At 34.3% G+C, this 13,918-nt stretch overlaps 1 protein-coding gene across 1 annotated transcript; it reads right to left on the minus strand.

Moving 5' to 3' along the window:
• Positions 1-4,630: 4,630 nt before the first annotated feature.
• LOC147401304 (protein IMPAIRED IN BABA-INDUCED STERILITY 1-like) lies at positions 4,631-13,728 on the minus strand. The gene is made up of 9 exons (XM_086442525.1): positions 13,052-13,728; positions 11,399-11,683; positions 10,884-11,201; positions 9,530-9,757; positions 9,291-9,388; positions 7,558-7,669; positions 6,570-7,118; positions 5,819-5,942; positions 4,631-5,080 (listed from the first exon to the last, which is right to left on the minus strand). Exons 1-9 carry the CDS (start codon positions 13,406-13,408, stop codon positions 5,061-5,063), a joined length of 2,091 nt encoding a protein of 696 aa, XP_086298651.1. The 5' UTR covers positions 13,409-13,728; the 3' UTR covers positions 4,631-5,060.
• Between the last annotated feature and the right edge of the window lie 190 nt (positions 13,729-13,918).

Raw genomic sequence — 13,918 nt, forward strand, 5'->3', positions numbered from 1 at the left:
GTTATAAGTTGCCCTTTCCTCGATCATTTTGTTTAGTAAAAGGTATTATTAGAGTACAGAGACCAGAAAATATTCCAAAGATTATTGGGTTATTTCCCAGAAAATTTGGAGTAATTCCAATGGAAGTCGATTCAAATGTAATGAAAGTTAATTATTACTTTGGTTGGAAGGAAGTGTACGCTGAAAGGTTTGAAAGAGTGGAAGAATAATGAAAGAAACATTGATAGTGAGAGTGAAAATGGGATGAACACACTTGAATTAATAAAGGTATGGCTTTAGATAGAATTGAAAGCTTCGATGATGATGAGAATGTGAAAAAACACATGATCTCAACCATTTAAATACAAAATCCAATAGTTGAGATCGCATGTTTTCTCATGAGTCTTTCTTCACGAGTCAGTTAACCTGACCCTTGTTATATTCCCTTAGGCTATGTGAGGAGAGAAGAGAAACTCAATTTCTCTCCACCATGTTTGGATTGACGGGAGAAAACTTGGGATAACTTTAAAATTTTAAAATATCATAAAAGTGATCTAAGGGCAGAGTTGAAATTATAAAATATTTTATATGGGTTCTCTCTCCTCTTCTCTCCACTTTTGGAGAGAAAATAAAAACTAACATTTTTTCTCTCCTCTTCTCTCCAATTCTTTTCTCTTCTCTCCCCATTTAACAGTCCAAACAAGAGAAATGGAAAGAATCTCAACTATTTTCTCTTCTCACCATTTCTCTCAATCCAAACATAGCATTAATCACATCTAAAAATCATCACAACAAAGTCTTATCCCAAGGATTTGGGGTCACGTAAATGAGTTTTATCCCTTCATTCCACTTTATTCAAATTCACATATTCTACCATTAAAAGTATTTTTACGTTCACTTTTTCTATCTCAATCCACATTCTTTTGGGTCTTACTATTGACTTTTTAGAATCTTCAAACCTAAATTGAAATTCTGTTCTTTTTTAATTCTATCTTTTCTACCCATCCATCTCAAGTTCTCAAATCATCACCTCAATTTATTATCATAAAGACTAATGATAATCCGACGCCCTTTTTTTCAGACACCTACTTACTTTTCTTGACATGGCAGTTACAAAATCATAAATTCTTTTCTTGTGTATCCTAAAGTAAATGATTTACGGTTCTATGATGGGGGAGTCTGAAAAGAAAAAAAAAAAAAAGTGTCATATTATCAAAGATTCTATCACAAGATTTCTTGACTGTCCAACTTTCAATTCTATAAAGCATAATTATTTATTACCTCCATCTACGTATTGTTCAAGAGTTGTGATCCAGAGCGGTGTCTCGTTTCTATAGCAACCAAAACATGCCTAGTAGACATCATTCTTATTCTATAGGAACACGACACCTTAAGAGATCGTGATTCATTGTTCACCGTCACTCTAACCATCTAAATGTTTAGTCCCATCAAGATTCAAGACCCAATAATAAATTTGGATAATTTATTTAGCCAAGCCCAATCAACTTGGAAGATTTATTTATGTGATGTGATAAAGATGGTATAATCGCATGGTGGGATGGTCCAGCAATCCTGCCACGGAGTGTACAGAATCAGTTGAAGGTTGTTTGAACTTTGATAAATCTTCGCACAGCTGACGACGCATAAATGAAAAATGAGGACATAAGGGTCAATTTGAAAAAAGAAGGGTGGTAGAACAGGAATGAGGAGATTAAGGAAATAGGGTTTATTGGAATTGGATATATAAATAGATACAGAAGAAGAAGAAGAGAAGAAACGAAACGAAAGTGCCTTAGGCCGAGCGCTTCCCCCGTGAGAGAAGGGGTGGCGTGGTATTCCACGGGAGAGGTTTAAATCGTGGCGTACGATAATAATCGTACGATAGGCACATATTAGCAATTGGGCTTCCTTTTGGCCGCTTTTCTGCTCTCATTTGCAGCTAGAGCGAGGGGATTGCCCGACATTTTTTTTTTTTTTTTTTTTTTAAATAATCTTTTGAAGACCTAGCTTTGAAAAATGGTGCAAAAAATTTTACAAAATTTTTTTTCCATGTTTGTTGGGTTGGTTGGTCTGTTAGAAGATCTGGGCTTGTTGCAGCTTCATCGATTTTTGTAATTTTTTTTTTTTTATTATTCGTTATAGATTCGTTTGTCTGATGTAGTTTTGTTTGAGGGATTCTTATTTTTGTAGGTAAAAGGAAGAAAAGAAAAGGTATGGTATTTGTTGATAGAATGATGGAAAAATATGTGATATGGAAATATTGAGTTGGAAAGGGTGTCAAACTTAAATAATCGCAAAATCTTATTTTTTATATAGATAATAAATATTTAAACCATGAAAAACTAATTATTTTATTTCCAAAGTATACTAAATTAGATTTACTTGGCCGAGTTTATTAGCTTTGTTGATGTTTTCAAAATATTAACCTGTCTCCCCATTTTTTCAAACAGTGGGTATAAGGCAAGAAATGCTCATGTGAACTTGAAAGAATGCTAGAGAGTGTCTATGAGATGGGAAATAATAGGGGCAAGGTTTGTTTTTCTAATGCAAATGATTTGAGGTAATGTCTTTAAAATTGTTCAATTTTTTTTTTTTTAGAGATATGTATTATTATTTTAAATTAAAAAAAACAAATAAAAAGATATATCCATCGGTTGATGATTAACATAATTGACTATATTCCATGGTGTAACTTCAATCCATTCAAAATGAATTTATGTTGGCATAAAGAAGAAGAAGAAAAAGAAAAAAAAAAGATCAAATACATCTTCTTCACTATTTTGATTTCAAATTCACAATCTTCTTTTTTATAACTATCGAATATCATTATAATTAAATTGTCATGAGATTACAAATATGCAGAGTAAGGTTGACAAACATGTGTAGAAACGTTGATAAAAAATATTTGTTGAAAAAGGTTAATAGAGACATTGACAAATTTATAACATTTTGATTTAAAAAGTTTTGTTTAATACAGATTTTTGATAGACGTGCTCTTTGAATCGAGAATATGCACATATATGTGTGTTTGTTTCCGAAAGTCCGAAAAGATTTTCAAAAAGAGTTCCTAGCATAGTGGCATTTTTCATAAGAATAATGTTGAAGTGATCTCAGGTTGGAACCTCATATATCGCACTTCTTGATGTGAAAGAGTATGGGAATCATATATACTTTTTAACGAGATACAACTGAAAAAGCATTTATGGTTCTTATCTACTTTCATTTCGAGGAGTGCAATATGATGTTCCAACTTGAGGTCACTGTAGCAGACTCTTTTTATAAAGGTGGGGTGGAGGTTTTTGAATGAAGGTTTATGGGCTTCAAATCCAGAGTTGAAAAGGACAACTATTTCTTAAGAACCATTTATTTATTTAATTATTTTTTTATCAATGAAAGGAAAAATTTCTAAAAAAGCGTTAAGTATTTTAATATTTACAAAAAAGATTATACTTAAAAAAATATATACCAAAAATGAATTAAGTCGGGACAATTTAAGTAACTCACGGGATTGTCCAACGTTTTAATACGTTAAATACATTGTTTTACCAAAAATGCCCTCCGAATGATTAAAATGTTGGGATGTCCAACATTTTAATATCTTGCTTTAACAATCAACAATTTAGTCCCCAATGAGTTACTAAAACATCGAATTGTCTAGTGACCTAATTCGTTTTTGATAATTTTTGAATATATATATATATATATATATATATATATACATTTTACATAAATTAAAACATTTAACACTCTTTTAGTGATTTTCCTTTGATAGAATGATGGTTTTTGTTATTAAGACATAGAGAGAGTTGGATGGGTGCATGGGCACCAAATTATACCACATGAAATGTATCCTTAATAATTTAAATAATCACAAAATCTTATTTTTATCTTTACAATTATAATGAGAAAAGGATAAGTAGAAGAGGTTCCACACCAAAGTTTGGCTCTCACACCTAGCCAATATTACCACCAAAAACGAACAAAAAAAAAAAAAGTATATGTAGAATTCAACTTTTAATTGATTCGAGCACTTAAACCCAGGCAGTTGAATTTCATTAGGATCATAGAAACAAAAATTGGTAATTTTTTTTTGATAAAGTCGTATTTAAAACACTACTTAAATCCCTAAGGATTAAAAGGGTAAAAAACGCGACTTTTTCCTGTTTTTTTTTTCACAGGGACAAAATTTTAAACATTTTCTCTCTTTTTTTTTTAAATGTGGGATTTGATGCATAATAGAATATGATAATTTATAAATGTAAAAATATGAGATTTGATGACAATAATTTGATTTCATGAATTTTTATTAGATATAGATTTTTTCTTAATTTCTAATATATTTTTTTATCTTTTATTTTCATAGTTTTTCCTCATTTTTTTTTCTCATTTTTGACATTTTTTCTGAAATTTTCCCTTACCGATTTTAATCCATACTTTGACTTTGTGATTTTGATTAGGATGATGATGAATCGTATAAAGATCATGTTCATTCTTATTAGAAAGACAAAACTGAGATCCTACTATATACAGATACAAAGTAGTTTTCTCCTATCGCCGTAGAATAGATTTGGGCAAAATTAAAAGGTATTATTTTGTCGAATGATCGTAAATTAAGAAAGACTCTTTCTTCACCAAGCTACCAACACTAAGAAAGCATAATTTTTTTTTTTTTTTTTTTGTGATTATGAGAAGATCAAAATATATGATGAATTTACATTGCCCAGAGGTGCTTAAACTCTTTACATAAATCATATTGTACCTTAAGCACCACAAAAAAACTCAGCTTCTCTATAAAAGATAATATATTAGAAGAGCATACCATTGGCACAGATCGACTACCATGTCAGCTGCATTGCCTTCATTCATGCTTCCCGTCAATGGCTGTGATCATAATTTACCAATGTTGTTGTCTACCCAAACTTGATAGTAGCCTATTTGATTGCTTGGCACTAACAAGATTGGTGGGGTTGAGGCAGTCCAGCCCATCGATTCTGTTCTTAATTGGAAAGCATCTCAAGGCTTTGGGATTTCTTAACTGACTCTATGGTCCTTGAGTCTTTCAAATCAAGAATACCCGACAGCTATTTTCCAGATTTTTTCCCTGCCATTGCAGAATCAAAGTATTAGCGTCAAGTAAGGAGATGGATTAACACAGTGTCTCAGATCAACAGGGATTTTGTATATTTTGATTAAAATAATTATTTTTTAAATACTTATTATAAAGATAAAACATGATTTTATGACCAATATCTTCTAATCTACCTTATTTTATAAATAAAAAATTAATACTTATTTTCATATATGTATATATATATATGGGGTCAGGTTCAACAACCAACACAAGGGAGCCAGCGTTGGGAGCCAAAATTGGTCTTATATGGGTTAAAAGTTTTGAATTGGGCTGATTTTTTTTTTAGGACAATCTTTATGATGAGGTGATCATCCTCACAAAAAATCAGCCCATTCTGAAACTTCTAATCCTATCAAAAGTGGTTTACAAGTTAACGGTCCACAATTCCTTCTGAGGATGATCAACTCATCATAAAGATCATCCTAAAAAAATTCAGCACAATCTGAAACTTTTAACCCTTACAGGACAAATTGTGGCTCCTAAATGTTGGCTGCCAAATGAGACCCTATATATATATATATGTATATAATCATTATAAACCAAGTTAAATGATTTATCTCGTTCGAGACAAGTTGACTCATTCGAGACAACTCACTCTTGTCCATGGACGAGACAATTCGTAAAACCGAGTTTTGAAACCATGGTACCCATTGATCAGACTGCCCAGCACCTCAAAATGAGTTTTTATTTTTTATTTTTTTATGTTACCTCTTTGGAACCACGATCTGCGGACTGCTTGACGGATATGGCGCTCGTGCCTCTCCAAGAGTTCGTCAACTTTATGTGATTGATTCAACAATGGCCCTGAGTACTCAACTCTGTCTCCTTGATCCTGAGATTTTTAAACACATTGATAACTTAAACTCTTTAATGGGAAGTTGGTCTATATATAAATCGGCATTTTCAAAAGAACCAACAAAAATGAGATTTGTTAGGGCACACATTAAGATGCATTAAATACACCTTGGAAATAAGGATTTGAGGGTATTTTTGGTAGGAAATTTTTAGGACATTTTTAGTAGGAAAATAAAGTTTGGGGGTGTAGCATTTTAACGTGTGCCCTTAGGGCACATGTTCAAAAAACCCAACAAAAATCGAAATCGACGAAGGAATCACTCTCAGTAGTCAGTATCTGAGTTTGAAGACCAAATCAATCAGATTCCGTCCATTTTGCTAATAATACTTTGCACAGTTTGGTCATTAAATCAGGGCTTTTTTTTTTCCGCAAAAGTCGGGTCTGAATTCAGTATTCGGAGCATGACTGGCCTAGTAGAGTCGGCATGGTAGCCTATAAATCAAGAGAGCTTCTATTGCCACACAAACTTTTGCTAACACCACCCCAATATCTGTGCTAATTCTTTGGTGACTTACATACGATATGGGGTGGCATTAGCAAAAGTTGGTGTGACAATAGAATCTCTCTAGATTAATATTGATATTAGTATCTATTAGTTCTTACCATATTGTATCTTTTAGCTGCCATTTCTTCTTTATGATACAGTGCTGCTGACAGTTCCTGAGAATGGTATCCATCAGATGCATCGAAAGAATCCGGATGTGCAAACTGATTCCATTGTTTCTGCGTAGCACACTTGACCATCTCGTATGAGTCATGGTCTCGAGAATTGGTTTGACTCCTATGTACAACCTCCCCATTTTCTTGATGTTTTACCTCAGAAGTACTATTTCTCATATGCCGAACACTTGAGGGATCTAATGCACTGGAAACTTGACCACCTCTTGAACTAGACCTACTGTGGGACCTTACTGATGCCTCATCTTCTTTTCGTCTTTTTGCCCATGCAAAGCCACTTGATGCCGTGACATGCAGCGGGCCCGAGAAAGGAATGTCACCTTGAGATGCGTTCTTTACGTGGGAAACCTGTTGAAATGTATCAATCGATGGCTTGGGAGGTTCTCCGTGTGATTGAGCATTGACATCTTCTTTATGTAAATGGGCATTACTACTGTTTATTTTATGGGCACCCTGAGTACTGACATGCAGGTCCTGCAGATATAACCAATCAATGAGTGACCTTGAACTTGAAAAAGAGAACAGTCGAACTAGCTTTATTAAGTTGGTAAGGATTTCACCCTTACTAAGGGAGGTTCTTGACCTCAACTTGTGGCATCCAAAACCATGATCTGATGCTTCAGGGTTGTAGAGGAAAAAAATCTATGAACTTTAAAACAACAAATTTCAAAAAAAGTTATTTTTCACCGTTGAATTTTAATTTTAAATTTGGGAGTTAGGTGGAAGTTCGGTAGCTATCCATTTTCAAAACCTTGGATCAAGTCCAAAAGAGGGCTGAGTTTCTAGAGGTGTTGGATTTCCAATGTGGTAAATGCAATTGAGCAAAACGACCCTTAGTAAGGCTAAAAATCTTACTAAGTTAGTAAGGAAAGAGTTAGTGAAAAGAGAATGAGTGCAAGCTTGAGAGAGATACCTCTGTTGGGGCTACTGATTTATTGAAACCATTGGGTTCTCGGAGAGCTTTCGACGCTTTGGTTGGTCTTCTTGCTCCTTCAGGTCCACGTGCTCTCCCACCGGCTTTTTTCCTGAAATTACCATTGTAAATAAGTTAAATAGTTAGTACAAATGGATATATGGTATGGGAGTCACACACCAAGAGTTTTCTCAATCCTGTTTTTGTTAATTAACATGGTTCATAGATTGAAAGCTCAATTAAGTCTCGATGAATTAGATTTAAAAAATGGTTGTGCACTTGATGGGTTTTCCGGCTTACAGTAAACTGAATTCCACATTGTAGTCTGAAGGAATGAAGTTCCAGCACTGTGATTGAATTGGTTTTACAAGTCTTCTAAATCAACGTTAAGTCTTTATTTTAGAGAGCTACTATTGGCACACCCCAACTTTTACTTATGAAATCCCAATTTCAGAAATTATTTATCACACCCCAATTAAAGATTAAAACACACTCTTCAAACATTACAAAGATTTGGCTCAAATTTTAATCTCAACATTATAACACTCATTCAAACAATTTCAATAGAAGTTCGTAATTATGATTAGGCTCATATGAAATCCTAAACCCAAAAAAAAATATATAGCAAAAAAAAAGAAAAAAAAAAAGAAGAGAGAGCTTCTATTGGTATGCCAACTTTTACTTATTATTCACTTATTTTCTTAATTTATAATTGGGGTGTAATATGTAAAAGTTGGGGGGTGCCAATAGCAGCTTTCTTATTTTATATATATATATAAATACTAGAGTTTGCCCAGGCCGGCATGGGCATTATCTTTGGGGTTAAGGGGGGTAAAAGTGGCAAAAAAAAGAAAGTTGGAGGGATATTATTAAAAAAAATTGAGGCCAAGGGGTAAAAGATAAAAACCAATAAATTGGGTTAAAGGGGTAAAAAGAGGAAATATAGTGAAGTTAGAAGAGGTGAAGAGTAAAGAAAATAAAATGGTTCCCACAAAATTGTAACATGATGGGATGTTTGTCCCCCATAAAACTGTAGCGGATGGAACATTTATCCCTCACACAACTGTAGCAAAGTGGGCCCTATAGATGTGTTTTATTATACATATTAGAAGGGGAATGCTAACACCCAAGACCTTTTGGGGATGATAGCATTCTCCAACACATATTTTTCCCAATAATACCACTATCTAATTTGTCTTTTAGTGAAAAATATAAGGGTATGTTGGTCTTTTACGTAATAAATACCTGTTTGCATTGATTGCCAAAGCATTTATTACAAATAATAGATTTAAATCTAAAGGATAAATTCCCTTAGCATTTAATATGTAAAAGACAAGCATTTATTATGTAAAAAGACTAATATACCCTTTTCTTTTTCACTAAAAGACAAAATAGGTTAGGGTACTATTGGGAAAAAATGTGGTGGAGAATGCTAACGTCCCCATGAGGTCTTGGACATTAGCATTCCCTATATAAGAATAATATGCAACAATTATATAGCTAGCAAGTCCAAAATGTATGTCCTCAGAATTATAAATTACAAACTTTTACCAAGTCTCAAGCCTCTTGACCACAGAAACCAAGTCAATTCGGCTGATTAGATATGACTTGAGAGCCTTTATAACTTGTTTTGACTCACTGTGAGTGTTGATCGAGTAAAAAGAATGAAATGTTCAATGAGAGTATATCTGGATCAAAACTCCTACTGAAAAATAAATATTGGAAGTGCTCACCTCCGTGCCTCCTCACGAATTTTCGCATCAATCTCTTTGTTAGGAGGGTACTTTGGCAAGGATGATGGATCACATGCATAAGGCTTCGTTGAGAAATACTGAGAATAGTACACAAAAATCGTTGAATTAGAAACTAAGAAGTTATTGTGATTTGAAACGTTTTCATGCAAATTGTGGTAAACCGGCAAGTCTTGCAAAAGAAGAGCTTAAAACATTTCTCTATATATATAAAAAATCACCTCAGATGCAAGAGCAGCGGAAGTGGACCCACGCTTATAAGGTTCTATGGAAAGTAATGTTTCTATCAAATGCATAGCAGTTGTTGGTAAATCTTTACAGGTTTCATGGAGACAACTCTCGTAAGGATGCTGGGGTCTAAATATAGTTGCATGAGGCAGCTTAGACTTTTTCCAATAATCCTCGGGTGGGGAACCACAAAGCTTGAAGATTCTGTGTAATTGTTCAACCTGAAGATAACACAATAATACTTTTAGTGAATCTTTAACTGGATAAGAAGATTAAACAAAGATTAGATTGTCTAGTTATCAACATGTATGGAGATATGTAAATATATTCATGTATAGTATGGAGATATGTAAATATATTCATGTATGTCTGTAGACACTAAAATTTCAAAACATAAAAGCTTAAAATAGACTACTGTCTATTTATGAAGGCCTACACAAGGAAGCACATAAAAAATGAGGCACACTTAAGAGAAGGTAAAAAGTATGATTACCATATTGAGGATCTTCTAATATACATTTCTGAAGGACCATAAGAACACTGAACTGATTGTAATGTGGTACATGGAGCCCAAGTGCAGGGTGTGACCTAGAATTCAATGGTTCTCACCTAGGAGATTTAAATTTAACATGATAAGATAAGAGTAAGTCCATCCTTACCAAGTAAGATTTCAAATCTTACCAAGGGTCGTTGAGCTCTTGTGGTATCCAATAACATGATCCGATGCCACAGGGATGTAGAGGACAAGATTCTATAAACTTTATAATATAAAAAAACTTAAAAAAGGTTATTTTCACTGTTAAATTTTAATTTTAAATTTGGGAGTTTGGTGAGGGTTCAGTAGCCATCCATTTTCAAAACCTTGAATCAAGGCCAAAAAAACATTTTTTTTTTATGGATCCGAGTTTTTGCATGAAATCTAGAGAGCTGTGGTGTTGGATTGTTAATTTGGTAATCCATTTGAGTCAACGACCCTTGGTAAGATTTCAGATTTGAAATCTTACTAAGTTAGGAAGGAAAGTGTTTCTCCTTAGATAATTGTAACCATTTAATGAATATGATTCTTAAGACTACATAAAATATGGTTGTCAGGGACCTTGGGGATTTCTATGTTTCGATTGTCTTATTGTGAAGGAACTAGTTCTTTCTTAAAAAATGGCTAGTTTTGTTACGAGATTCCAATCCTCTATTGTACCAAGTTTCCATTATCTCATTACTGAACCTCCATTAATGTAACTGAATTACCGTCAGATAAAAGAATACTAAGTAAAATTAAATAGATACAATATATACAATGAAAAAAATACTTCAAAGTAGACAATTGTGTAATTTAATTTGGTCGATCACCTCAGTTCTCCCCTGAAGGATAGGCTTCCCGAGGAAAACTTCTGCAAATACACAACCAACACTCCACAAATCCACAGCTGCTCCATAATCCGTTGATCCCAACAAAAGTTCAGGAGGACGGTACCATAGAGTCACAACTCGACTAGTTAGTGGTTGCCTTCGTCTAGAGCTAAAGAAATTTGCTAGGCCGAAATCAGCAATCTTTAGAATTCCTTCATTATTGACCAGAAGATTGGACCCCTTGATGTCCCGATGCATTACGCCCCGTGAATGGCAGTGCTCAAGTCCCGATAATAGCTGGTGCATATAGCACTTAACCTACACGATATAGGCAAGTCAAATTATTAATCTCCGACAAGGTCTACAAAAGTCAGCACTTCAATACAGAAAAATAAACAAGGAAACAATTTATTAGATCAAGAGTTTCACGTTATAGAGATACTAAATTCCCTATTATAGTGTCCATATTTTGTCTATTCCTACTACGACATTGAAAACAAGAAATATGAACGAACCTGTGATTCGCTGAACTTAATGTCGGGGGAAGAAGACAAGCCGGTAAGATCATGCTCCATGTACTCAAATACAAGGTATATACTACATGATAATCGAGAGGTAATTAATCCCTCCAATCTTACAATATTCGGATGGTTTAGTCTGCGAAGAATCAGTATTTCTCGGGCCATGAATCTCACACTCTCAGGATCAAAATTGTCAAACCGGACCTTCTTCAGGGCAACTATCTTCCCAGTATCAAGATCTCGCGCTCGGAACACGCTGCTATATGTACCTTGTCCGATCTATAAATTCAGTAGGCATTGAATAAGATACTGGTCATAGAAAACATTGATTTTTTAGGAGAAAAATGGACATGTAAGTCAACTACTTTCCATTAATGGGAACTGAAGACCAAGATTAGAAAAACAGAAACTAAGAAGTATAAGTCGAACGCAGGTAAGATCAAAGAATTATAAAGTGAGTTGACTTGCCCCATATGAAATTTTAAAGGCCTCTTTGAAGTGAAAACCTCCTTATGATTTACTATGATTGCCTCAGTGTGTTCCTTCCAACAGAATTACATGTTCATAATCAAACGAAACAAGCAACAGAGGCCTTTAACATTTTTTTTTTTTGATAAGTGTAATATTTCATAAAGAAAAATGAAATATGAAGAGTGAAAACATAGAAGAAGCTAAAGATGACCTGCCTATAAGCAAACCCCACCCATCCATCCATAGTCGCAAAATTCTCCGAATTTTTCAATTTAATTTTTCCAAAAAATTGTAAAATTCGTTGAATAAAGGGCCAGCTGATTAAATAGGTGAATCAATGAATTAATTGGCGATTTATCGATTAATCATCAAATAGTTAACATTTTTACTCTTCATTCTCAAAATTTTATGTTCTTCAACTCTCAAATCTCAAGAGCAAGAAAGAGTTTTTCGGAGGTTGAAAATGTTGGGTGTTTTGGGAAGAAACCCAAAAACATAGTTTATATAATCCCCAGAATTTTCCCTAAGTTTTTACCAAACTTATCCGAATGATTACAGAATCTGAATTTGGTTACTATGCACCAACCCACGCCCCACATGACAAAATGACTTTACCAAATGCACAGCCTACTCGATTTGTTTACCCAGAATATACTTTTGCAAAGTAACCCCAATAGCTAAAATTTTCAATAAATATTCCCTGAAATATATAATCCAATTTTAAATATAGCGGAATAATCCTAAATTCAATATCACAACTGAAGTAAATCAAAATGCAGTTTTTAGTGGTTGAAGAAAGACACCATCCATTAGTCTGTGTTTTGGTCTCAGAAATTGAAAATGCTTTCACATAGGCGTAGTTGAAAATAGTAGATGCAAAGTGGGATAATATCAAAAGAAATAATATGATTAATTCCCAAATAACAATAACAGAAGAGCATTTTGTATCAATAAAACGAACCAAAAACAATGCATAAAACTCCATCACATAGAAGAATTTCTCAAATTCAAATGAAATTTTATTACTTCCGAACAAAGATAATGAATAATAAAAACCATGATGATGAAGCAAAAAAGGGAAAAAAACCGTTTTCTCTTAATCTGCATTTAAGGCACTTTGAAATTAAAATTTTGTTTAAAAAAAAAGAAAACGAAAGATCAGAGAAATTGTAATACCTTCTCCAATTTCTCGAAAGAGTCCGCCCTAAGGGGCACCCATCCTTGAATGGCTTCCCCGGCTACGGCACAGAGCCAAGGAGGCCACCCGGCTGCGACTTGCTCTCCCTCGACATACTTCTGCAAATTCTCCAATCTTAGACTCAATGAATCACCACCACAGGAGCTCACTCTCCTCGATTCCCCCAATTCGCTGCCACCCTTCCTCGACTCGGCCTTCTTCTTCTCCAATTCAGATAACCCAGCTCGGTTTCGAAGCGAAGAAGACAAAATCTCCGACCCATTGTCCCGAAATGCTCCCGAGGAATCGACAGCAGGTGTTACGGAAACCGCCTGCTTGGACGCAATGCACCCCATTAATGGACAAAATCTGGCAACATTGATCAAAATGGAGAAAACCCAAAAAGACCCAGATCGGGAAATGGGTCGGAGATTGGGAATTTAGCCAAAAATAGAACAAATTAAGGATGCAGAACAAGGGGGCGTGATTGGGAGAAATGGCTAAAACCCTAGAAATACAGATTTGTGTTCGTGTTTTTTGCCCTCAACTTTCCTGTCTTTGTTCTGTTTAGCGAGATTTGCGGAGGACGAAAGATTGTGGATTTTAATGAGTTGGATTGATTTTTGTAACAAAAACAGACCGAAATCAACGCGAGAGTGAGACTCGTGGGGTCCGAATTGATCCACCTCTGTTTTTATAAGGAAAAAAAAAAAGAGTGGGAGGGTGAAATGTAGCCGTTGGAGTCTCTCTCTTAGAGAGCTGCTATTTGCACCCAACTTTTCTTATTAAACTCCAATTAGAATTATAAAAAAAAAAAAAACAGAAGAGGAGAGGGGATTATCATTTCATGTGCTGAATATGACGAA

The sequence above is a fragment of the Akebia trifoliata genome, chromosome 5 (assembly GCF_017979445.1).
Source record: "Akebia trifoliata isolate Shusen 1 chromosome 5, ASM1797944v1, whole genome shotgun sequence".
NCBI lineage: Eukaryota > Viridiplantae > Streptophyta > Magnoliopsida > Ranunculales > Lardizabalaceae > Akebia > Akebia trifoliata.